Raw genomic sequence first — 27,201 nt, forward strand, 5'->3', positions numbered from 1 at the left:
TAAATGTTAATAGCATTTCTCACAATCCTGCTTTAATTAACCACAGAAGGGATATTGCAGCACAGTCTACTTCACAATAAGGATATTCAATGAGGCTGTTGCAGCTCAAAAGATGCCATTAATCACCTGTGAAGAAGTTGTCTAATTTAGCCCTCCCCCAACCTTCCTTCACTTCCAGTAAGGCTGCAAAGCCTCCAAGAACTTTAATGAATACCATTAGGTGCTTTCAGGTGGCCAGAATACCCGAATGTAAAGCGGCCTAAATTATCTGAATGCGGCTGTCGGGAGGCCACCTGAAAGTGGAGAACTTGCCCCTGAGGAGCAATTACCTAACCCTCCTCGGAGAGGTATATTCTCTGGCTCGCTCCCCTAGGCACCAGCAAGGCAGCTTTCAGGTGCCGAGCAGTGGGCGGGCTGTTGACAGTCAGCTGGCGATCCGCTGACACCTACCCTCCCCGCTGCCGACACCTACCCTCCCCGCTGCCAACACCGACCCTCAAGCTCCTGACATCCCATGCCGGCCGCTCCAGCCCGGTAATCCTGTGCCGGCCACAATTTATTGTCGGTTTATAGAGAATGAAGAAGGCTTGTTAGTTGCAGTTAATCTTTCATATTGATTTTTGCATTCTAGTGAGAGTTCTACATGAGCAGCTCTCAACCTTTGTGTCCTTAAACCTGATAAACCAAAACCCACAGAAAAATTATCATTGATTAAGAGGAAAGGATACATCGATAGGGAGCAACTCACAGAGATATTGTCCTTGTGAAAACAAACCAACAATTGTTTTGTGGTCGGCAATTAAAGTTTATTTCTTTTCCATTATTTTCATGTAGAGCTGCTACAAGATGCTCCATAAACAAGCCATGACTACGTTCACAGTCCACAAGAGCTGCATTCGCTTGGACGTGGCTCTCCTTCAGCCGGGATGGTCAGGTGACAGTGGCCACCTGAATGTCCCAGCTGCACTCCCCCAGCTGTGTCTGCCGCCATATTTTCTGCGTCCAAGCACCTGAAAGCGGCTATTGATATTCTTGGAGGCATAATTCAAGGAAGGGATTAATCTTTGAGAGATGGCAAATTATTAGTCGCTTTCAGGTGGAATCACCGGTAGACTGTGGCTCTGGAGCTGGCTGCAGGTGTCTGCGAAGGGATGTTCAGGTGGCAGCACTGAAGGTGGCATTCTGCCACCTGAGTCCGCAGCGGGGAGAGATGCCATAGAGCAAATGCCGGCTCCTGATTCGGGGCAGGGGCAGCCACCTGACAGCCCCCCTCCCTGCTGCCTGACTCCTCCCTCCCCGTGCCTGACAGCCCTCTGTCTATGGGGCTGGAGCAGCCGGCGTGGGACTATGGGGCTGGAGCAGCCGGCGCGGAACTCAGGGGCTGGAGCAGCCGGCGCGGGACTCTGGGGCTGGAGCGGCCGGCGCGGGACTCTGGCGCTGGAGCGGCCGGCGCGGGACTCTGGGGCTGGAGCGGCCGGCGCGGGACTCTGGGGCTGGAGCGGCCGGCGCGGGACTCTGGGGCTGGAGCGGCCGGCGCGGGACTCTGGGGCTGGAGCGGCCGGCGCGGGACTCTGGGGCTGGAGCGGCCGGCGCGGGACTCTGGGGCTGGAGCGGCCGGCGCGGGACTCTGGGGCTGGAGCGGCCGGCGCGGGACTCTGGGGCTGGAGCGGCCGGCGCGGGACTCTGGGGCTGGAGCGGCCGGCGCGGGACTCTGGGGCTGGAGCGGCCGGCGCGGGACTCTGGGGCTGGAGCGGCCGGCGCGGGACTCTGGGGCTGGAGCGGCCGGCGCGGGACTCTGGGGCTGGAGCGGCCGGCGCGGGACTCTGGGGCTGGAGCGGCCGGCGCGGGACTCTGGGGCTGGAGCGGCCGGCGCGGGACTCTGGGGCTGGAGCGGCCGGCGCGGGACTCTGGGGCTGGAGCGGCCGGCGCGGGACTCTGGGGCTGGAGCGGCCGGCGCGGGACTCTGGGGCTGGTGCGGCCGGCGCGGGACTCTGGGGCTGGAGCGGCCGGCGCGGGACTCTGGGGCTGGAGCGGCCGGCGCGGGACTCTGGGGCTGGAGCGGCCGGCGCGGGACTCTGGGGCTGGAGCGGCCGGCGCGGGACTCTGGGGCTGGAGCGGCCGGCGCGGGACTCTGGGGCTGGAGCGGCCGGCGCGGGACTCTGGGGCTGGAGCGGCCGGCGCGGGACTCTGGGGCTGGAGCGGCCGGCGCGGGACTTCAGGACCCGTAGTCCCACGCTAGCCACCCCAGCCCCGTAGTCCGCACAGACCGCCCCAGCCCTGATGTCACATGCTGGGGGGCTGTCGGCAGCGGGGGGGGTGTGTCGGCAGCGGGGAAGGGGGGCTGTCGGCAGCGGGTTAGGGGGGCTGTCGGCAGCGGGGAAGGGGTGCTGTCGGCAGCGGGGAGGGGGGCTGTCGGCAGCGGGGAGGGGGGCTGTCGGCAGCGGGGAGGGGGGCTGTCGGCAGCGGGGAGGGGGGCTGTCGGCAGCGGGGAGGGGGGCTGTCGGCAGCGGGGAGGGGGGCTGTCGGCAGCGGGGAGGGGGGCTGTCGGCAGCGGGGAGGGGGGCTGTCGGCAGCGGGGAGGGGGGCTGTCGGCAGCGGGGAGGGGGGCTGTCGGCAGCGGGGAGGGGGGCTGTCGGCAGCGGGGAGGGGGGCTGTCGGCAGCGGGGAGGGGGGCTGTCGGCAGCGGGGAGGGGGGCTGTCGGCAGCGGGGAGGGGGGCTGTCGGCAGCGGGGAGGGGGGCTGTCGGCAGCGGGGAGGGGGGCTGTCGGCAGCGGGGAGGGGGGCTGTCGGCAGCGGGGAGGGGGGCTCTCCGGCGCGGGGAGGGGGGGCTCTCCGGCGCGGGGAGGGGGGGCTCTCCGGCGCGGGGAGGGGGGGCTCTCCGGCGCGGGGAGGGGGGGCTCTCCGGCGCGGGGAGGGGGGGCTCTCCGGCGCGGGGAGTTGGGTTGCCAGCTGACTGTCATCAGCCCACACCCTGCTAGGCACCTGAAAGCTGCTAGCCACTTTGCTTTGTTGCTTTCACGTGCCTAGGGGGAATGCTCAGAAGCGGAGAATATACCTTCCCGAGGTGGGTTGAGTAAATGCTCCTTGCGTATGGGTTTTACGCTTTCAGGTGGCCTCCCGACAGTTGCATTTGGGTATTTTAGGCTGCTTTACATTCGGGTATTCTGGCCACCTGAAATCAGCTATTGTGATAGTGGGGTGGGGGGTGGGGTGGTGAGGGGGAAAAGAAAACCAAAAACACTTAAAGCAGAGTGAAGTAGTTCCATCCACTAATGGATGCGGTGTAATTTTAATAAGTGTTTACATGCAGTAACTTTATTAGGTGTGTTTTATTTAATGCATGGTTTAAGAAAAAGGATGTGTGGGAACTTTTGAAAAGCATGAAGTTAGATAAGTTGCCAGAACCAGACGAGATTTTCCTAAGGCTACTGTGGGAAGCAGGGGAAGAGATTGCTGAGCCACTGGCAGTGATTTTTGCATCAGCACGAGGGACAGGAGAAGTACCAGAGGATTGCAGGATTGCAAATGTTGTTCTGTTCAAAAAAGGGAGTAGGTATAACCCAGGAACTAATAGACCAGGGTGACCAACCTTTTAATTTTTAATTTCGACATACAGCAAGGTTACAGGCCATTTCAGCCTGTGAGTATGTACCAGTGGTAAAGGTTAATTGGGTGGCATGGACTCATGGGCAGAAATGGCCTATTAGGGTTCTGTATGTCAAAATTAAAAATTAAAAGGTTGGATACCCCTATTTAGACCAATAAATCTTAGTTCAGTGGTGGGCAAGATGTTGGACAAGATCCAAAGATATGGGATTTACAAACATTTAGAAAGGCATAATTGGATTGGGGGAATAGTCAGTTTGGCTTTGTCAGGGGAAGGTCGTGTCTCACAAGCCTGATTGAATTCTTTGACGATATAACAAAGCACATTGATGAAGGTAGAGTGGTAGATATAGTTTATGGATTTCAGTAAAGGCATTTGATAAGATTCCTCATAGAAGGCTCACTCAGAGAGTAAGGAGAGATGGAATCCAAGGGGGCTTTGCTTTGTGAATTCAGAATTAGCTTGCCCACAGAAGACAGAGGGTGGTTGTAGATGGTTTGTATTCTGCATGGCGGTTGTTGACCAATGGAGTTCCACAGGGATCTGAATGGGATTTTTATGAATGCTCTGGATGAGGAAGTGGAAAGGTAGGTCATATGTTTGTGGATGACATGAAGGTTGGTGGTGGTGTGAATAGTCTTCAGGGTTTCCAGAGGTTATAGAGGAACATTAATTGGATGCAGAGCTGGTCTGAGAAGTGGCACGTGACGTTTAACCCAGAAAATTGTGAAGTGGCTAATTTCAGTTGGTAATGAAGTTTCAGCACTCCTCACAGGGTCCAACTGTCAAGTCCAACTGCCATTAGCTCCATTCAGGCTTTAAACGGCCTGTTAAAGGAGTTGATGGTAGTTTTTTTAAAAAAGACAGCAGGGTCTGTGCTCAAGATAGTGACACCTATGAATGGTAACAGCCATGGGGGGTGCAGACTCCGGTGAAGCTGAGGACCAGCTCAGGGACCAGAAAACAGAAAGACCACCCCACTCCACTCTGAGAAGGAGAAGCAGAGGAGATGACCCATGGACAGTAAAGTTGGTGGCGGATTAGTGAGGGGCTCTGAGGGTGAAGAACACACAGTCAGTGGGCTGTTGGTGACTCAAGGCTTGGATGAGGAAGCCACATAAGATGTGGGTGAATGTGGTCAAGGAATTCACACCAAGCTTCTACTCAGACAGAATCGTCATTCCTTAATCACTGTGACAAGAGATGCTGAAATGGGTGCATGAGAGGCACCTTGGAATGGAAAACTAAGAGGAGGGCCAGAACTACTGTTTATTGGCCAGGGACAAATGCTGACATTGACAGGATGGTTTCAAGCTGTGACAAACGTAAAGGGGTACAAGGTATTGGAACTGGGAGGTGAGAGGGTACTGGAGGATTTTTGATCATGTCAGGTTTGCATCTGGAGCTTGGGTTGCTGATGGTTTGTGTGATGTTTCTCTTATTACAATAAAGAAACTTGGGATCTTTTTAAACTTGATTTATTAACTAAGCAAACATCACTAAGACAGAACACACACTGTTAGAACCTCATGTGGGGGCCTCCATCTTGAATCTGCCCAAGATGCAACATTCCCCAGATGCCACACTCTCCGTCTCCAACTCCTCCTGATGGTAGCACTATATCACTACAGTTTGGACTGAAAGCTGTGTGGATGCGGAGGCTGCAGGAGCACTGGAGGTGAAACCATAGACACCCAATGACTGGGGAGACTCTCTTCTGCTTCTCTTTCCCCGGATGTAAGCGGCACAGGGCAATTTCTGATAGTGAATCTTTGTAATATCACATTTTCTGTTTTATTACATGACAATAAGATAATCATGAATCTTGGGATTGAGTGCATGAGCTGTGAGGTAATGTTGCAACTATGTTATGAGCCCAAAGGACCCCAAAACCCAGTAGCAACAGACATTCACCAAGATGAGTGGTTTTTAAAACAGAAGTTATTTTTAATCAACTTCAAACATGAAAATAGAATCAAACTTTAACTTATCTCTATACTTGTACTATACTCTATACTAATCCAAATTACCCCCTTCTAATTCTAGGTGCACGTGTATGTAATGTGTGTGTAAATTCAAGAAAGTTTTTTGGTTCACAGTTTAATCTCACTTCTCCTTCTTGCAAGTTCTCTGGTTGCAGGCAATCACCATACTGTGCACAGAATTTAACATGTATAAAGTTCACCAGACTCAGTGCTTGAAAGGTAAATGTTTACTGCTCAGGAAGGTTCTTGTAGGGTTTACAGAGAGAGATATTTGTTGCTCCAGGATTTCCACAACTGAGGTACCACCACTAGCCACCTCAGGGTCTCACTGATGAAACTTGCCCCATCAAGGTCTTCTAGATGATAACCTCTTTCTTCAAGCTACCACAGAGTTCCATTCCTTCCTCTATTTCAAGAGAAACCTCAGACAGATAGCACTTCCAGCCATATACTGCTCTGGAACTTGCTTTCATCAGTTTCAAACAATTTTCCCTGGATTGCACTTTTCAGTTGCTTGTCAGTGCCCCACACACCGACTGACCGACCGACCGCAACTCCAAAGAGAGCATGTGACTCATGTCTCGCAAAACCCCCATCTTCTCCAGCAAACAACAGGAGTTTTTCAGCTCCATCTGTTGTTATCTTAGGTAAACAATCCAAAATTGACCTTTCTTGTGAGCACTTTGCACAAAGGGTACTGATAGACAGCCTGACTCCAGCAAGACAGTGGTCAAGCATTTTATGACGTCAGTTCAATTAGCACCTACTTGTGAAAGGTGCTTACGTTCACCAGAGATCTTGCAATGTGAATTCTTCAGTCTTTCAAATAAGATCTGTTTTAAAATGTGTGTATGTATGTGACCTACTCTAAATCTTATAAATGCTCCCCAAATATTAATATTGTTACAACTATATAAGACATTAGTTTGACCCCACTTGAATAATGTACTTTGTTCTGGTCACCTCATTACAGGAAGAAGTAGATTCTATAGAGAGGGTGCAGATGAAATTTACAAAGGTGCTGCCTGAATTGGAGAGGATGTGTTATGGGGATAGATTGAGTAAATTTGGTCTTTTCTCCTTGGAGTGAAGGATGATGAGGGGTGACCTAATAGAGGTGTATAAATAATGAGAGGCATTGATTTTGTGAATGGCTAAAGGCTTTTCCCTTTGGCTGAAATAGTTAACAAGAGGAGCCATATTTTTAAGCTGTTTAGGAATAAGTACAGGGGTAAGTTTTTCATACAGAGAGTGATGGATGCAAGGCAACAATGGTAGTGCAGCTAAAATAGGATCTTTTGAGACTATAAGATAGGTACATAGAACTAAGGAAAATCGAGGTTATGTATTAGGGAAATTCTAGACAGTCAGTTATTGAGTCAGCACAGCACTGTGGGCTGAAGAGCCTGCACTGAGCTGTAGATTTCTATGTTCAGTGTTAAACCCATTTATACTGGATGCCTTCACCTGCCATGTCTGACTTCCTTGTCCATTGTGATCATATTTTAAGGTCTGAAAATGGGGAGAAGGGATTACTTTAAAATTAAAAGAAATCCTTATGCAAATCAACACCCTTCCCTGTTGCCATCTTCTCACTGACGTACAGTGACCTCACAAGATATGGCCCAGCTGTGACCACACTTAATGGTCGCAACTCGTACTCCCAAATGTTAAAAGCTCTCCATTTATTCTGTGAGAGAATGGTTGTGTACATTATTTTCTGGCAACATCTGGGAATGTGTTGATTACCTCTGTTGTAATGTTGAAATGAAACTCTTGTGCACAGTGTACCTGAAATAAGTGGCACCAATTATACTTCCTGATTGGTGGTGAGATATGTTAGTTGCAGGCCTTATCCCGAATTAGGAAGGCATCTGTAGCGTTTAGTAACATCAGTGGCAGTTCTGTGTTCCGATAGTCATCAAAAAAGGATGTCAGTGAAGAATAATACTACAGTGTTAGTATAGCAGCAGAGAGTTTGCATAGATCAGTGATCAACTGTATAAGTAACCCAGGAGGACTTGATCGGAGAATGAAATAAACAAGTTTTCCTCTGCTGAGAATTGGCATGACAGGAAGTGTTGAGAGCTATAACTGTATTAACAGTTTATGAAACAGTGCACATACAACATGAAACATAGCACATTACAAATCATAACATTTATGTCATTATTAAATCTGAATGGCGGCATAGGTTTGAAGGGCCAAATGGCTTACTCCTGCACCTGTTTTTCTCTGTTTCTACGATGATGTACAGCTGCACCAAAATTCTTGCTTGCTGCAGCCATATGGTAACATAAGATAATTCAACTACAATTAAATTACAACAATATGCCAAGACTGAAAAAGAGATGATAAATTAAATGGATAGAAAAATATTCACACTTGCAGTTAGTGAAAGAAAAAATTTGATACTTCAGTAATGCAGTCAGATCTCTTAGTGGTCCAGGGTAGTTTAGGGTTAGGGTAGTTTGGGGAGTTTCAAAGGCTGGAGGGGGAAATGAAATTGTTTTTGATCTCAGGCTTCTGTACTTCCTGCCTGAAAGTAGCAGTGAGAAGAGATTATGACCTGGATAATTGGGATCCTTTTAGAATTAGGAACCCTACTTGAGGCAGAATCTAAGGAGCTGATTCTCCATTTCAACTACCAGTCTATCCATTCTTCATTTTCTCTCATCATTTTTGTTTTATTATTCTTGATTTATATCTTAAATAATAAGATTGTCACCTGATTCTTTACAATCTTGTTTGTTTTTGTTACCAGCTTTGGTTCCAGCTGACTATTTTCCTTTGCAAATGATCTTGAGTGAAAGGTTGATAAATGAGATTGTTCTCTGAACACTAGAGGGTAGAAATGCAGTCCCACTGTTCACTCACGAGAGTTTAAGATGCTTTTTTAAAAATTTTCAAATTCTTACAAAAATGAATTCTCCAGCTAACTGTGCCAATCAATGTTGCTATTCTCCGGAACTTCCATACTCTGGCCTGTCCACTAACTTCATCCAGTAAAGAATATGATATTTTAAGATATTAAAACATAAAAATGGGGACCTTTGTTTTGAGGCAAGAAGTGATGTTTTTCTCAATTATTGTGTACTCCTTGTGTTCACATTTATAGAGGGAACTCACTAAGTTTATGGAGTTCTCAGAAATTGAAAACCATGATGATTTCTATGTCAGCGAGGACCATTTCATTCATACCCAGGATCAACGTGGGGTTTACGTGATGTATGATGTGGCGTTAAAGGATTTAAAGGAATTGGAAAACCACCTGCTGCTGCTTGCAACCCAATATATTAAGAAAGGCAAGTCAATATATTATCTTGGAGTAAGACACAAAAGTCTGCAGATGCCGTGATTGAAGTAAAAACACAATGCTAGAGAAACTCAGCAGATCAAACAGTGTACTTTATATTGCAAAGATAAAGACAACATTTCGGGCCTGAATTCTTCTTTAAGGTATGAACAAAATGTTGGCAGGTACCTAATAAAATGGTGGGGGGTGGTGTGGGGAGGGCAGGGAGAGGAGCACAGGATCACAGATAGGAGGTAATAGGTGGATTAGAGAGGGAGAACATAATAGCAAACAGGGAGGGGGATGGCTCTGAATGGAGAGGGAAGTGGTGGAGAGCAGGAGGAAAGGAGATAGAGGAAGAGAAGGAGAATGGGGAGTGGCCAAACAGAAACTAGAGAAGTCAGTATTAATGCCATGCATTTGGAGAGTGCCTAGACGGGATATTAGCCTTCGCTGCTCCAATTTATGGGTGGCCTTGGTTTGGCAAAATGAGGCCATGGACAGACTTGTCAGTCCGGGAGTGGAGCGTATGATTGAAATTGTCATCCATTGCGACACATTTCTGCTCTGCGTGGTCCTACTGCTTAATCTTGATGCCAATGGCTCCAAACAGGCTTTAAATATCCTGTTAAAGGAACAGGCAATTTTTATTAAATCCTGAGACTCTTGAGGTCTATGCCCAAGATGGTGGCACCTGAACTGGGCAGCATACCATAAACGGTTGCACTTTCTGAGGGATCAAGATACCAAAAACAGGGAGAACACCTTCCACTGAGAAGGAAAAGCATGGCAGATAACTTTACAGGATGGTGACCATGCCAGCAGACCTCTCAAGGGTTCAGCCTGTGAAAGACTCACACGGGCTGTGGGAGTTGAGGACTTGTGGTTGAAGGACTCGCAAAGGCTGCTGATTGCAGGAAACTGGCTCATGGGAACCAGGTATCAGAATAAGGATTCAAGAAGGCTCCTGAAGGACCTTTGGTGCCTAAGGCTTCCTGATCATATTGAATATTTGGATCTGGGCCTTGGATTCCCAATGGTTTGAACAGGAGTCTATGCGGCTGTAGAGGCTAATCCACAGACACTCAGTGTCTCTGAGGGGAATTGTTTTTGTTTTTTTCTCCCTTATTGTTGTGGTAGTTACCGTGAGCTGAAAGATTTCTTGTCATTTTTTAAAGGACAGCGAGTATACCAGAGAGCTCCCTCTGCAGGAGTCTCACCTTGTAAGGAGATTGACCATGCAGTCTGGGCTTGTCTCTCTGTGGATCGATTTGCAGTTTTGCTTGACCTGTGGAGATGTGAAACAACTTTTCAGGAGTACAAACGGCAGGTAAAAAGACACTTACTGTTCAGGGAAGAAAGAATAATCTTGATGAAGTAATGGAAAAGATGAGATCAGAGGATTATTTAAAAAACTAGCAAATCGTCCTTTGTGGTCTTTGCTCAGTATTTGAATAATTAATATTGTGAAACTAACCATGAGAAAGGAAATTGGAAGTGAACCCATTTGCATGAATGTTCTGTACATTTTATTCTTTGCTTGAAACGTAGTATATTTCCAGAACTTTTATGGTACATGGTGTCTAAATACAGGCAGATTCATGGAGAATAGAAATATGATGAAGGTGAGAAGGCACCATATTTTTGGATTAAGTTCAGTTATGGGGCAAGAATGGCCTACTCAAAAATGGGTTGCCTCACAATAGGAGAGTCTTCAAGGAAGGGTTCCGTGATGTGGCTGAGGAGTGTTCAAATTAAATGGACGGCAGCAGGAGAAGAGGAAAAGGATTAGGAGTGGGTATTTTGGGGAGTACACAGAAGTGCTGGAGAAACGCTGCAGGTTATGCACCATTCATGGAAGACAATTGGCAATTGATGTTTTGGCCACTTCTTCAGGTGTACTGTAAATTAGACAAACACCCAAATCAGAATGTTTTGTTGGGGTGGTGGGGTAAAGGAGCACAGATTACCAGGTTTAGGTAGATACAGATGGGGGTGGGGGGGTTGGGGGGGAAGAGAAGGGATCTGAGAGGTGATAGGTGGAGGGGACAGAGGGCTGATAAAGAAGCTCTCTGATAGAGGAAAAGAAAGGGATGGGGTAGGAAGAGGAAGGGAGTCAGAGAGATAAGGAAAAGTGAAAGAATGGGGGTGAAGAGATACCAAAAAATGGAGGTCACTTTGATGCCATTGGAAACTGCTGAGATGAATTAAAAGGGATTGCTCCAATTTAAGAGTGGCCTCAACCTGGTATTATGTGAGGCCATGGACAGACATATCATTGTGGGAATAGGATGTGGAGTTGAAGTGGCTGCCATTGGGAGGTCCTTGTGGTTGCCACACAGAGCAAAGATACTCAACGAAGCAACTTACTCCATCTCTGTCCAGTCTCCCAAATTTGGAGGAAGCAGCACCAGAAGAATCAGATTTAGTAAATATCCCCTACAGATTCACAGGGAAGGGTTACTTCACTTTGAAGGACTGTTTTGGGCGTCGAATGGTGGAGAGGGAGGAAGTGTGGGTGTAGGCAATACTGGATCTATCAGGGAACCAGACAGGTCAGGTGTCAGAAGTATGTGTAGGCAAACAATTTGGGTCCAGTGACTATAATGTCATTAGTTTCAAGTTAATATGGATAAGGATAGGTCTGGTCCTCAAATTGAGATTCTAAATTGGAGAAGGTCAATTTTGTGGAAATGAGAAAGGATCTAAGAGTGGATTGGGATAATTTGTTTTCTGACAAGGATGTGTTCAGTAAGTGGAAGGCCTTCAAAGGCAAAATTTTGAGAGTGCAGAGATTGCATATTCCTGTCAGGATTAAAGGCAAATTTAACAGGTATAGGGAACCTTGGTTTTCAAGGGATATTGGCGATCTGGTTGAAGAAGGTGTATAATGGGTTTTTGGCAATAAGGAGCAAATGAGGTACTTGAAGAGTATAGAAAATGAAAGGAAATACTTAAGGAAATTAAGAAGGCAAAAAGAAGACATGAGGTTGCTTTGCCAGATAATGTGAAGGTGAAGAGGTTCTACAACTATGTAAAAGGATAGTAAGGGACAAAATTAGTCCCTTAGAAGATCAGAGTGGTCAACTATGTGTGGGGCCTCATGAGATGGGAGAGATCTTAAACAGTTTTTTAACTCAGGAAACTGGCATAGTGTATAAGGAAGGGAAACAAGAAGTAGTGGCAAGGAACATATAGAGATTAAAGAGGAGGAGGTCTTGTAGTGAATAAAGGTAGATAAATCCTTTGGGTCTGACATAATATTCCCTTGGGCCATGAGGGTGACTAGTGTTGAAATTGCAGGGGCCCTGGCAGAAATATTTGAATCATCCTTATTCATGGGTGAGATGCTGGAGAATTGGAGGGTAGCTCATGTTGCTTTGTTGTCTTTTAAAAAAGGCACCCAAGTAAACCAGGAAATTACATGCTGGTGAGTCTGACATCAGGGGTAGGTAAATTATTGGAGGATGTTCTGAGAAATCAGATGTACAAGTATTTGGACAGCCAGGGGTGATGAAGGAGAGTCAGTATGGCTTTGTGTGTGGTAGGTCATGTTTAATGAATCTTAGAGTCTTTTTGAGGATGTTATCAAGAAAGTAGTTGAAGGAAAGGCTGTAAATGTTGACTTTGTGACTTTAGTAAGGCCTTTGACAAGATCCCACAAGGGAGGCTAGTTCAGAAGGTTCAAACACTAGGTATCCATGGAGAGATTATAAACTGAATTCAAAATTGGCTGAATGGGAGAAGACAAGAGTGTGGTAATGGAAAATTGCTTCTCAGACTGGAGGCCTGTGATTAATGGTGAATCTCAGGGATCGGTGTTGGGACCATTGTTTGTCGTCTATATCAATGATCTGGATGATAATTAATAAATTGGATGAGCAGGTTTGCTGATGACACTAAAATTGGAGGCGTTCTGGACAGCAAGGAAGACTTTCAAAGCTAGCAGAAGAATCTGGACCAACTGGAAAAATGGGCCAGAAAGCGGCAGATGGAATTTAAGGCAGAAAAATGCGAGTTGTTGCATTTTGGAAGGACATACCAAGGTTGGGCATAGACAGTAATTGGAAGGGCACTGAGGAATGTGGAGGAACAAAGGGATCTGGGAATTCAGCAACATAATTCTCTGCAAGTGGTGTCATAGGTAGACAGGGTTGTGAAGAAAGCTTTTGGCGTCTGGGCCTTCATAAATCAAAGTACTAAGTACAGGAGTTGGGAAGTTATGGTGAGGCTGTATAAAATATTGGTGAGGTCAAGTTTGGAGTATTGTGTGCATTTCTGGTCACCAATCTACAAGAAGGATATCAGTAAGATTGAAAGAGTGCAGAGAAGATTTATTAGGATGTTGCCAGGTCTTCAGGAGTTGAGTTACAGGGAAAGATTAAACAGGTTAGGACTTTATTCCATGGAGTGTAGAAGAATGAGGGGAGATTTGCTAGAGGTTTACAAAATTCTGAGAGGTATAGATATAGTAGGCTCTTTCCACTTAGATTAGGAGAGATAAATACAAGAGGACATCGTGTTAGGGTGAAAGGGGAAAGGTTTAGGGGGATCTTTTTCATTCAGAATGGTGGGAATGTGGAACGAGTTACCAACTGATGTAAATGTGGGCTCACTCTTTAGTTTTAAAAATAAATTGGATAAATACATGGATGGGTGAGGTCTGGAGGGTTATGGAATGGGTACAGTTCAGTGGGACTAGTGGTATGATGTTTTCAGCACAGACTAGAAGGGCCGAATGGTCTGTTTCTGTGCTATAATTTTCTATGGCCACAGGGGTAAGCACCGGGGCAGGGGGGAAACTGGCAGGAAGGGTTGAATGGATGAAGGAGTCATGGAGAGAGCAATCCTTCTCCAATTTGTTGAAGGCAAAGAGTGTTCAAATCTTGTGATTAGATCAAAGAGCATATTTACAAAGGGAATGTAATAGATCCCAGCTGCAGAGAATTTCAATTGAGGGCGTCACGTGATGAGACACAGCCAGTTTGTAAGAATCTAGCTCTATCGAGAAAAAGTTTTTTAAAAAATGGGAAAAAAAGAAAAGAGATCGAAATTAAACGTTTGGAAACTGTTCCTAAACAGACAGAGAACATTTTACAAATGTCACCTAAAATGGATAAAAGTGTCGCTGGTCCGTCGGACATTCACAAAGAAAGCAGCAAGGATGAAAAGAAAGGCCTACCTTGCAGATGGATCCAGGTGCTGTGTTGAAGGCTCCTACCCAAGTGGCAAGGGCTCCAAAGGGGGTAACTCAGTGAACTTCAGTGTTATTGAAGCTGCAGCAATAGAGAGATGACGAGGAGGAAGAAGATGCGTCACTGTGCCTGCACAAAAAGTCACGCGTGCACAAAACACCTGAATATGAAGAGATCACTAAGGAAGGCAGCCTGTTTAAACTGCTGCCTGAAGAAGCTGAATATTTGACAGAACTCCAGGCCAGTGATGAATTTGAAGAAGAACAGAAGTAGGAAGAGGAAGAAGTAGAAAAGGCTGCTGTTAAAGGAGGTACCAAAGTTAAAACATTCAGAAGTTAAGTACAGAAACCATAATTATAATGAAAGAATTGAAACAAGTGAGAATGGACATTAAGAAATCAGATGAAAAAGCTAAGAAAATTTATGATGCAGTGAAAAACTTGCAAAAAAGATTTGATGATGTGGAAGAGAGAGTTAAGAATATGGAATTTGATAAAGAGATAGTTCAAGAAAGAATGGATAAAATGAAAAACTCAGCTGATGCTCTTGCTGTTAATATGCTGTTGTGTGAAAAAGTAGATTTACTAGAGAACTTCAGTAGAAGAAACAATATTAAAATTGTTGGTCTTAAAGAAGGTGATGAAGGGGATAATATAATTTTTTTCAATGTTGGATTCCAGAAGTCTTTGGTCAGTATAAGTTCCAAGGAGATATTGAAATAGAGAGGGCCTATAGGGCTTTAAGACCACGGCCATCACCTGATTAAAAACTATGGACTATATTGATAAAGTTTCTTCATGATCAGATTAGAGAAAAATGCTAGAACTGGCAGCAAAGCAAGCTAAGGAAAGAAAGGGAACATCGGAATATAATGGACATCAGTTTTGAATTGTTGAAGAAAAGGAAAGAATTTTATCTGGTGAAGAATACTTCGTGGAAAAAAGATTACAGCTTTATCTTACGTCATCCTGCGACTCTTAAGGTTTTTGTTTAAGGAGAACCAAACAAGTATTTTTACAGACCCTGGATGCGCGCAAGAGTATGCAGATGTTTTACCAGATATTCATCAAGAAATTGACCAGAGAACAGCACAGCAAACAGGAGTGTGAAATTCTTCTTGAAGCATAATAGATGATTAAGATGATGTCAATCTGTCTAAAAGATATGAATGGAAGTAAAAATGAATATTTGGGAGAGCTGGAGGAAAATGGTCTGACATCTACTGAATTGTGTGTGTTTGTGGCTTTGGCCACTAACCGTGAAGTAAAGGGGAGTAATATTGTTGCGTATTACTGTGGCTATTTAAGTTCATTTCCTTACTTCTTTTTCTTTTTTTGTGGATTGGTTAGTGATAGTTACCTTGATTTTTGACCTATAAGAGAATTGAAACACCAAGGAGTTGAGAGGAGAGAGATAAAGGAGAGATGTTGTTTATGGATGAATAAGAATATGTTAATGAATAAAGTAGTGAATGCACATATTAAGAAAATGAAAGTAGATATAACTATTTCACAAGAAACTCATTTAATCAAAAAAGAATATGAAAAGTTAAAAAGGGACTGAGTAGGGTATGTGGCAGCTTCATTTAATTCAAAGGCAAGGGGAGTAGCTATTTTAATAGATAAGAAACTTGGTTAAAATATAAAATGTAATTACAGAACCTGCAGCTAGATATTTTATGATACAATATCAATTTTTTTCAGAGTATATATATATATATAAGATTTAAATTTGCTAGATGCTTGGAGAAGATTTTACCCAAGAGAAAGAGACTATTCCTTTTATTCTAGTAGACATGACTCTTACTCTAGAATTGATTTATTTTTTTAATTTCTGCACGACTTCAAGGTAGAATACAGCAAGCAGAGTATAAGGCAGGAATTTTATCTACCATTCTCCCTTGTTGTTGGCAATAACAATGATAGATAGACAAGAATCAGTGTATAGATGGAGGTTTAACTCTATTATTAAAAAGGGAAGATTTCTGTGAATTTATCAGAAGGCAGATAAGAATTTTTTTTAAACTAATTCTAACTCGGGTTTTAAATAAATTTACTTTATGGGATTAAATGAATACGTGGCTAAGTTGTACCTGTAAAATTAAGAAGGATTATATGAAAGAATTAGAACAATTGGAGATGGAGAAAATGAATTTAGAAAAAGACTTAGAGGCAAGAAAGTGAGAATAAACAAAAATCTCTAATAAATAAAAAGCTTCAATATAATACTTTACGTACAGAACAGAGAAAGCGATGATCAGAATTAAATTGAAATATGAATTAGGTGAAAGAGCGCATAAAGTTCTTGCATGGCAACATGGTAATTAAATACGGAACAAAGATCGAGAACAATTATTGCAACTAAGAATGATTTTTAGGTGGTAAGAAATGGACAAGTCTCTGACTTTTTTCTATTAACTAGATCTAGTAGACAAGGGTGTCCATTTTTGCTAGCCTTATTTATTTTAGCAGTAGAACCATTGGCAGAAGTAAATAGGTCCAATCTTGATATTAAAGGCTTTAGTTTATTTGGAGATGATGTAGTAGTTTATTTGATGGAACCGGAAAGTTCATTATGTAAATTATATTCAAGAATATGGAATAATATCTGGTTACAAAGTAAATTGTGATAAAAGTATGATTATGCCTTTCACTGTAGGTAATTATACACAGTGTAAAAGGGATATTAAATTTAAATGGCCAGTCAATGGAATAAAATATTTAGGGATATGAATAGATAATAATTTTAAAAATATATTTAAATTGAATCATAACACCTTACTTATTGGGAAGAGTTGATTGTATAAAAATGAATATTTTTTCCTAGGTTACAATATCTTTTTCACACATTTCCTATATTTATTCCACAGAATTTTTTTCAGGAACTGAATAAATATGTAAGAAAGTTTCTTTAGAAGGGAATAATGTTGAGTCTTGTTAGAAAAATTAACTTAGAAATTTGAATTGGGAAGCTTACAACTTCCAAATTAAAAAAATTATTATAAAGCAGCACATATTCGATTTCTCTCTTTGAAGAGGAAGAGAAATGAGCATAGATTAAGATAGAGATGGATAAAATAGGGGAAACAATACCTGAAGATTTTATGAGAATAATTGGAGATAGGGATACTTTACTGTTGAAATATTTGATTAATATATGGAATATGGTAAATGTTGAAATGGGAATGAGGAATTATGAGATACCCAAGATGCCACTGACTCAATAGACTTGTTCCTTTTACAATGAATAACCAACCAACTTTTTAATATTTGGTCTAGTAAGGGAATTAAGAGAATAATGGATTGTTTTAAAGGGAGAAGTTTAATGCTATTTGATCAATTGAAAATTAAATATGGGATACAAAATTTTGTTATTATCAAATAAAGGCATATTTGAAGGATAAATTGTGTCTGACAATGTTATTACCTGAAAGGAGTGAAATAAAAAGTTTGATTTGTACTAAATCTATTAAAAAGTTTATTTCAGCAAAAGGCATAAAAGGTAATATGAAAACAAGGAATTTATAGATCTAAACAAAGGTGGAAAACTGATTTAAATGTTAGTATTGGAGAGAAAAATTGGTTGGGACCTTGTCATGATAGTATGACAAACATAATAAATGTTAGATATAGATTGGTTCATATAACTTTTTACATCAATTCTATCTTACTCCACAGAAATTAAATTGACTGAAATCAGATTTATCAGATAAATGTTTTAGGTGTAATCAAGAGATAAGTTCTTTTTTACAATCCACTTGGTTATGTTCAAAATTGAGACCTTTTTGGACAGAATTAGGAGCATTTTTAGAATGAATTACTAAAGTTACATGTCCTTGAGATCTAATGCTTTTCTTACTGGGTAATATATCTGGGATAAGGCCAAAATTGAAACTAAATATACTTCAAAAGGAATTTGTGAAAATTGCATTAGCAATTGCAAGAAAATGTATAGCAGTAACACGGAAATCAGATTTACATTTGGGAATGAATAGATGGCATGCTAAAATATATAGTCACATACGTCTTGAGTAAAGTACACATAATTTCATAAACAAATATATTTTAAAAAAAATTTGGTTCCCATATTTACATAATGTAGATATTACATTATAAAAACTATCCCCTAAACTTCAAGAACCTTATCAACTCCTTGGCATTAATATATGTTTAATATTGTAAAGGAAAAATTTGATTCAATGTATTTACTTCAATAACCAGATGTGTTTATTTCCTTTTTCTTGAATCTTTTCTTTCCTTTTATTCTTTTTCTTTTATGTTTCTGGAGCTATTCTTTGGTGGGAAGGGCTTGGGGCGATATTTAATACTATGCATTACTGGTTTGAGATTTACAGTATGAGGGATATTTTCTGTATCGAAAAATGCATGCCTGAAAATTTAAATAAAATATTTTTAAAAACATAGAATTTCAGTCTAAAACAAAGAACATTCCATGTTCAAACTGAAAGATGTTTTATCTGAAAATGTACCTACCAGCTGGGATAGCAGGCTTTTAGTATTGATGAGTGATGAGTATAAAAATGACAAACCACATTAGTTACTTTACTGTCTCAATAACACTAGTGAATTATTGTTCCTTCCAGGTTTGTTATTCCTGCTGGTTGGAGCATCATTCCCATCAACCATGATGTCATTCTTGGCAACCGTGGCATTATTTTCACAGGCTATAATGATCCCAATGCCAGTGACATCACTTCTCACTAAACCTGATGTCTTTTCCAGGTGGTACACAAAACATGGCCCTGTTGTGGGTGGGAGGTTGGTGGTGGTGTTGAGCTTCAATCACAACATTCCATAGTGTTTGTTCACCTCCACCATAACTCTTACATTCTAGGTTGTGGCTTAGGGTTTGATTTGGTGTTGGATAGTACCAATGGTAAATTGTCACCACGCTTGAATAAGAAGGTAGATTGACTGCAAGGAGAGATTACGGCACTTGTGCACTTCATTTCTAAATGATTTCAACGCAGCTCTTGGATGGTTATTTTGAAGCCTATCAGCATGTCTTTGATGTGGAGGAGCGCTTTGCACTGGCCCAGGTCATCACAGACATCATGCACCAACGCCCACGGTTTAATCTGAGCAATGAGTACTTTGTGTCGACCTATCAAGCTGAATGTACCTGCCTCAAGCTTCACTTACAAATGATGAGAAGCATTTTGAACAAACAGGTGTGTTTAAATTTGTTAAAAGTAGGGACTGTTTTAGTGGGAATAGATTGTTATACTGTGGAAACTTTAAACAGAATATCATGCTCGGGTTATAGAGTCTGGTGATGCATTGACATTTGCACTACAAGGTAGCTAAGATAATTCCTACAGTACATGACGAATGTGCAGTCAGTGAGCTTCTGAGTATATCTATCAGTCCTCACCCTGACAGCCCGCAGGACCAAGCCTCTGACACAAACTCTCATCCTGACCCCAGTGGCCTGCAGGACTGAGCCTCCATTGCAAGATCGCACCCTGGCCCTCTCAACTGGGCTGCCCAATAGTACTTCTTTAAGTCTGGCATTTGTAATCTGCCCAGACTGTAATCCCAGGTCAATTTTTTCAGAGAGACCCTGGCTACCTTCAATTCCATAGAAATGATCTTACTTGTTAGAGCAAATTTTTGATGAATCCCCAGAGCTACTCAGTGTCTGGAAGAGGTACTGAAGTCTTGACAATACATTCATTTCAATACAGTTGACCCTTCCCCCTAAGGTTATGGGCAGGGACATCCACCTATTTACGTCCTCCTCAATTCTTCCAAGCAGGCGACATAATTTAGTTTATATAAATTATTCAAATGATTATCTATTCTGACTCCTAGATATTTAATCCCATTTTGAGGCTACTTTAAATAACTGTTTTCTTGACATTGACTGTAATCCCCTTTACTGACTGGCATGATTTTGCTCTTGTTCCAATTAACCTTGTAGCCAGAAATCTCCCCATAGTCCTCAAGAGTAAAGGCAGTTTGGACAACAAGTTTGCTGGGCCTGTTAGATCTATCAGGACGTCATCAGAAAATAAGTTGATTTTATGTTCTTCCTGGCCTGCTCTAAAGCCCTTGATGTCTGGATCCTGGCGAATGGCTTTTGGTAGTGGCTCCATGGCTAGTACGAACAAGGCTGGGGATAGCGGGCACCCTTGTCTACTTGATCTTGTCAGTGGGAGAGCTGGAGAAATGTGTCTGTTGGACACAACTTTAGTCTTGGGTGCATGGTACAGCGCCCTTATCCAATTTATAAAAGTTGGCCCTAACCCCAACTTTTCCAGCACTTTGAATAGAAAATCCTACTCCAATATGCCAAATACCTCTTTGGCATCCAGGGTCACAGCTAGACCTCTCGATTCTGGTTTGTGCCAGATGCATTATACTCATCAGTCTGCCAATGTTATCCGCTACCTGTCTTTTGCACAAAGCCTGTTTCATCTTTAATAGTTTCAACCAATGTTTCACCAATCTATTTGCCAGGTCTTTGGCAAGTATCTTATAATCTTTAGCAATGAAATGGGTCTATAGGAAGACAGCATTAGCAGATCTTTGTCTTTTTAAAGTATTGTCGTATTGATTGCTGTCAAGAAAGATTCCAGTAGGGTATGGGTCTCCATGGCCTGGTCTACCACCCCATTCTGGGGTTAGTCTGCTGTGACTTCAAAGCTTTCCCTATTTCTTCCTCTGTGAAGAGAAGATCAAGGCCTTCCTGTTCTTCTGAGTCTAAATTTGGTTACTCTAATTTAGACAGGAACCCATTGGCTTTATCAGACCCCCCTATTAACTCAGATTTATATAGACCCTTATAGAATTTCCTGAAGATTTATGTGTGATCCTGCTATTTCCAAACTTGTATTGCATTGATCGTCCTTGAGGCCTGTTCTGTTTTCAGCCAAGAGAGGATTTTATGGGTTCTCTCCCCCAGTTCATTATATTTTTGTTTTGACCGCATTATGGCCTTTTCCATACTATACATTTGTAGAGTATTGTATTTCAGTTTTTTATTTGTTAGAGCCCTATAATGGTCCTCTGAACCCGATTTTCGGAAATCCTTTTCTAGACGACTAATTTCCTGTTCCAATTCATCCACCTCCCTCATTTTTTTCTACTGTTTTGATCTATCCAAATATCTGACCTCCCAAATATGCTTTCAGGGCATAGGAGAAATTTATCTGGAATAGAGGTACAATTGGCCTTTCTTAATATGTCTACATGTGGTCTTTTAAAACTACAAAACTCCAGCTTTTTTAGCAGCAATGCATTAAGATGTCATCTGTATGCTTTATTCTGCTTATCTGGCATTTATTTTGTTAATGTTGGGTGTAAATGATCTAAGAGAAGTCTAGCCATGTACTCAGCATCCATGATCCTACCCTCTACATGGGCTGACGCCAAAATAAGTCTATTCTAGTGTAGGAGTCGTGTTGTTTTGAGTAGAAGAAATAATCCTTCTCTCTCGGAAGCTTCCGCCTCCACACGTCTATCAAGTTCAGCTCCTTTATACAGTCAATGGTAGCCCTCGCCACCTTTGTTTTAGTTATTTTCTTTGTTGACTTATCTAAGACAGGATCCAGACAAAAATTAAAATCTCCCCCAATCAGGATGTTTTCCTTTCCCTCTGCCAATCTTAGGAAAATGTCCTGAATGAACTTTTTGTCATCAAAGTTGGGAGTGTATTCGTTTACAAAGGTCCATGATTCTGAATATATCTGACAGTACGCCATTACAAATCTTCCTGTTCTGTCTGCGATCACATTCTGTACTTTCACTGGAACACATTTCCCTATCAGAATGGCCACCCTCCTTGCATTTGAGATGAGCGAGGAGGATATTACCTGCCCACCCATCCCCATTTTAGTTTTTGGTGTTCCTGCTCTATTAAATATGTTTCTTGGAGAAAGGCCAGATCCGCTCTCATTTTTTTAATGTGTGCCGATTCTTTTCAAGCTGTTAACGTTGAAACGAACATACTTTATACTCTTAGCCATTGCCCCAGTTCAAGGCATTAAATTTGAAACTAACATACTTTATACTCCAAGCCATTGCCCCTGAGACTTCCAGACCTGTTTCCTCCATACTTTCACCGCCCTGTATCCATCATTTATCCAACCCTTTTCCTTCAGCCGTCCACTCCTGCCCACCAGGTTTATGAAAAACCCTTGGAAAATAAATCAAATCCAAAAAGGTAATGTAAGAAAAAAAATTCAACTAAAAGAGTGAAAGGAAAACAAACAAAAATAACACAAAGTACTACATCAAACTCTGACCCCTTGCCAATATGTCTTCCCCATCTATATCTCCTTCCCTTTAATCCTCCCTTTCCCCCCACCTCTGGTGACTTCAACCTTCACGTCGTCACCATCCTCCTCCTTACCACACGCTGTGCATTTTGCACCCATCTACCTCCCACACACCTTCGTTCTCACCCTCCATGCCCCCCAGACCATTTCCCTTTTTAAAATTCTCCCAATCCTGTATTTATGCAACAAACAATTAAACCCACTATTGCCATTCTCATATATAGCTATTACTTGCAATGTATTCTTGCATACAACAAAATGTTGGGATTACCCATTTGGTACTACACAGATATATATACTATTTTTTTACAAACCAGCAGCTGTTTTACAAAATCCTGGGCCTCTTTGACCTTCGACATGAACTTTCTCTCGCCTCCTGGCATTACAATTTTTAGGGTTGCTGGATATCTAAGGACACTTTTGTATCCTTTCTGCTTGGCCATTCTTTTTATTGGCTCAAATAATTTTTTAGGAGCGCCACACTTGCGTCTGGGTAAAATAAGACATTATTTCCCTCCAGCTCCATTGCCCCCCCACCCTCACCCCCACTTTTGCCCTGACAGCCGCTGTACTTAGAATGTTCTCATGGTCCTGGTGACGCAGGAGCTTCACCAGCACCGAGCGTGCCTTTGACCAGGATCGGGGCCCAGATGCATGAATTGGGACCAATGGGCCCTCTCTACTTCCACTGATTCCCCCAGTTTCTCCCATCTCAAAATGTCTGGCAACCAGCATTGAAAAAAAAATCTACAGGATCCCTCCCTTTTTTTACCTTCCGGCAACCCCACAATTTTTATACTCAAAAGTGTCAATTCTCTGCCAGAGATGTCCCCTTTCTGTTCCCATGTAATGATCTCCCTCATTGACCCCAGTCCTTTTTTCCACTTCAGACCCTTCCTGTCAGTCCAATTAGGACACTTTACCATCTATCCATTTTGTCGTACAATTCCCCTATTTTTTCCTTTAAGTCTCTGGCCATTTTCTCCTCCATTCTTTCTATGGGCTTTAAACTGTCTTGTAATGAGGGCACCATACCCCCTCCCTCTCTTGCCCATGCCATCCTGCTCCCTTCGTGGATCCCGGGTCTTCCCTGCAGTTTTCTCCTGGCACCACCTCCAACCCTCTCATCACTTCTAATCTCGTTGGGATCTCTGTTGGAGCCATCTACTGACACAGGGCTGAGGTCTCCCGTGTCCTCCTGTGAGTCGCTTCTATTGCCTGTTGTATTCTGATCCTGGGTGCTCTTCTATCATCTTCAGGGGAGGGGGAGGGACGCAATGCACTCCCCTGCCCGAGGGTCTGACCTCTCTGCAGGCTCCTTGCCCTCCCGATGATTGATGGTGGAACTGTGTTGCCTCTCCTCCCCAGATCAGGTCTCACCTCTCGATGCCCTCCCGGGTGAGTTTCGACTATGCTCAGCGAATTATGCCTCCGTTGATGGGACCTCCCTGGCTTCAAGCCTGGATTCGGCATTGCCATCTTGCGCTCCATGAGGCAGGCTGGATCATTGTTCCTCCTACCTTGCTAGCTACCTTTGCCTGGATGGCATTTTTCTTTTTCATTATTTCCATGTAGGGATCTTTATTTGCCCTTTTTATTATTTTTGACGTTTTTTTTTAAACTGTTTTTGAATCTCCTTGTCTGGGAACTCTAGGAGTCAACATCCTGCTACTCCATCCTCATCACGTGACCTCCTTGGTGCCCTATTTGGTTATTCTTCTCAATGCAGACACAGGAGGTGTTCAGATCATTGAGTAATGAAGCATCACAGCTATCTATAGTGTTCGCCCTCACTTTGTAGGGTGCAATGGCCTGCACTCCCTGTATCTGTCTCTGTCTCTAGCTTCCTCCAGAATTGCCACTATGCTTCAGAGATGGCCTTTCACAGGTCATACCGAGACTTCTTGTAAAGATCCCAATCCCTGGCCTTAAATGCCCTTGTTCTTGCTCTCAGCAGGTTCCAAATTTTCTAATTCATCCAGGGCTTCTGGTTGGGGAATACCTCGTATGTGTACACGGGCATACATTTGTGCATGCAGGTCTTGATGAAGTCACTGAGACCTGTTGCATATTCATTCTAGTCTGTGGATGAGTTCTTGAATATGTTACAGTCCATCGATTCAAAGCAGTCCTGCAGATGCTCCTCTACCTCCCTTGACCATACTTTAACTGTCTTCACTAGTGCTGTGGTCCTCAGTCTCTGTTTGAATGCTGGGAATAGAAGTACAGCCAGGTGATCAGACTTGCTGAAGTGCATTTGTGGTCTGGCTCAGAGCATGTTCTTCATGGTGGAGTAGCAGTGGTAGAATGTGTTGGTTTCTCTGGTCTCGCATGTGACGTGTTGGTGGTAGTTGGTGTAGCATGATCAATAACCACAAGCAGATATGAAGCATGTGGTCATAGGTCTTAATGTCATGAAACATGCTTCTGGCCTGGATCCAAGCTTGTAATGAGAAAAGAGACTAGGGCTCTCAGCCTTTATTGGGAAACTATGGGGAGGAGTTACCAGGTCAAAAGCAGGCCAGCCTGAGCAGTCCATTGCGGCCCCCACCAGCATTACTGTGTTCCACCACATTCACCCCTTCCTTTTGGATAAAATCCTGCGGGATGAAGTAGGACATTGTCCATTATCTCTGGTCATGCAGTCTATACCAGTTCATAAATTCAGCCAGTCCAATGGCTTTATCTGCCACAGCACTGGTAGTGCAATCACTAGTGTGTGGCTGATCCATCTGGTGGGCTGAACTGTGGCAGTATGAACTGGTTCTAAGGTGAGTGGGAACATCGGTTGTTCTGCTGGAGGTTGCAGGGATGTTGGTGGTGGGGGCCTGAGGGGCCGTGGTAGTAGTGGTAGTAAATGATCATTTATCTGGACATTACCTGGGACCGGCTAGTCACTGATGAGGGATTCTGGGTGCACCTCCCTTGCTGGGGTCCTTGCTCAATCAGGTCACTGCTCGATCAGGTCCCAGATGGACACTGTGTCTTCCCGCCCGTCCGAGAACTGTACATGGCATACTTGGGGTTTGCATGCAAGAGCTGCATCTCCTTGACGCGTGGGTCTGCCTTGTGGGTTCTAATGTGTTTGCGGAGAAGCACCAGCCCACGGGTCATCACCCAGACCAGCAGTGTGGTTCCCATCACTAACCTCCTTGGGAAGGAGAACAATTTCTCATGGGGTGGCGTTCGCGGTTGTATAGAGTAGGGACCTGGTGGTATGTAGCGCTTCTGGAAGGACCTCTTGCCACTGAGTGACAGTCATTATTTTTGACTTGAGGGCCAGGAGGATTGCCCTCCAGATAGTGCCATTCTCTGTTTCCGCCTGCCTGTTCTCATGGGGGTTGTAGTTGGTGGTTCTGCTTGTGGCTATACCCTTGGAAGGATGTACTGACACAACTCCTCACTCATGAATGAGGATCCTGGTCACTATGAATGCAACTGGGGTATTCAAACAAGGTTGTGGAGGGATTGATTCGGAGTAGTCAGCATGGTTTTGTATGTTGTAGATCATGTATAACAAATCTTAGAGTTTTTCAAGGAGGTTACTAAAAAGGTTGATGAGGGGAAGGTGGTGGATGTTGTCTATTTGGACCTTAGTAAAGCTTTTGATAAGGTTCCCTATAAGAGGAAGGGAGTTGGAAGCATATGATGATGTGGGTTGCAGCCCGCATGCGGTGCTGCTGGAAGGGAATTTAGAGTGGCACACCTTAGCGTAGTGCCCCTTCCTCTGGTAGTTTGAACAGGTATGGACCAGGTAGTACTTTCTTGGATATTTGGTTTGGCTGCAGTAATTGCACTTGGTGTGCTCAGCGGCTGCAACAACAGTCAGGGTCCCCGAGTTCTAAGACGGCAGCACCCATGCTCCCCACCTGGCGGCTGCGTGATTTGCGAAATAGCCCTCAGCATTCTTTTGGGCTGTTTCTAATGATTGAACCAGCTATATAACTTCCTGGAAGGGCTGGTCACCCTACTCCAGGAGTTGCTCATGGATGTGATTGGAATGGAAACCGGCCACTAACCCATCACGGATGATTCTTCTTGGTAAGCTATGGCCATTACATCTTTGCATCTGCAGGCTCATCCCAGCTCTCTCATGGGTTCACAACTCACTAGGGCTCTGGTGTCGAGAACTCAGTGAATAATGGGCATATATTGAATTCATGGGAGCTCCATATTGCTGTCACAGAAGAGCCATCCCGTTGTCATATTTCTCACAGTCCCATTTTATGTGGTAGATTCAGTGGCCCACTGATGAAAAAAAGCAGATTGTTGGCTGGGATCTCGTGGCGCCTCGTGAAGGCCTTCAGACATTGCAGCCATATATCAAATTTAACGGAAGCCTCTGGTTCCCTGGGATCAGTCTGTAGCTTCTCCACTCATATCGCCTTGTTCATGGCAAAATATTAAATTGTAGCACAATCAATAACCACAAGCAGACACAAAGCATGTGGTCAAAGGTTTTAATATCCTGAAATATCCAACACATAACTACATGCTTCTGGCTCAGATCCAAGGCTGGTATTGAGGGAGGGAACTCGCCTTTATTTGGAAACTACGAGGAAGAGTTACCAGGTTGGAGCCGGACCTGCCTGGGCAGTTCAGTGAGGTCCCCACCTGCATTACCATGTTCCACCACAGTTTGTCAGAGGTTTCTTCAGGTTGGCCTGATTGAAGTCCCCTACAATGATTGGGAAGGCATCTGGATGTGCTGTCTCGTGGCTGTTAATCACAGTGCTCAGTCCCTCCAGTGCCAACCTGATGTTAGCCTGGGGTGGAATGTACACTGCAACCAGGATGATGGCGGTGAACTCCCTCGA

At 43.8% G+C, this 27,201-nt stretch overlaps 1 protein-coding gene across 1 annotated transcript in view; it reads left to right on the forward strand.

Annotated features, from left to right (window-relative positions):
• The window catches only part of LOC138737374 (uncharacterized), a 93,977-nt gene extending 74,432 nt beyond the window's left edge, over window positions 1–19,545 (forward strand). The window contains exons 16-19 of the mRNA XM_069888120.1: window positions 8,711–8,897; window positions 10,066–10,217; window positions 19,073–19,273; window positions 19,402–19,545. Of these exons, the coding sequence (XP_069744221.1) occupies window positions 8,711–8,897; window positions 10,066–10,217; window positions 19,073–19,273; window positions 19,402–19,545 (684 nt within the window). The remainder of the gene's footprint in view (window positions 1–8,710; window positions 8,898–10,065; window positions 10,218–19,072; window positions 19,274–19,401) is intronic.
• The last annotated feature ends 7,656 nt before the right edge of the window (window positions 19,546–27,201 follow it).

The sequence above is a fragment of the Narcine bancroftii genome, chromosome 6 (assembly GCF_036971445.1).
Source record: "Narcine bancroftii isolate sNarBan1 chromosome 6, sNarBan1.hap1, whole genome shotgun sequence".
NCBI lineage: Eukaryota > Metazoa > Chordata > Chondrichthyes > Torpediniformes > Narcinidae > Narcine > Narcine bancroftii.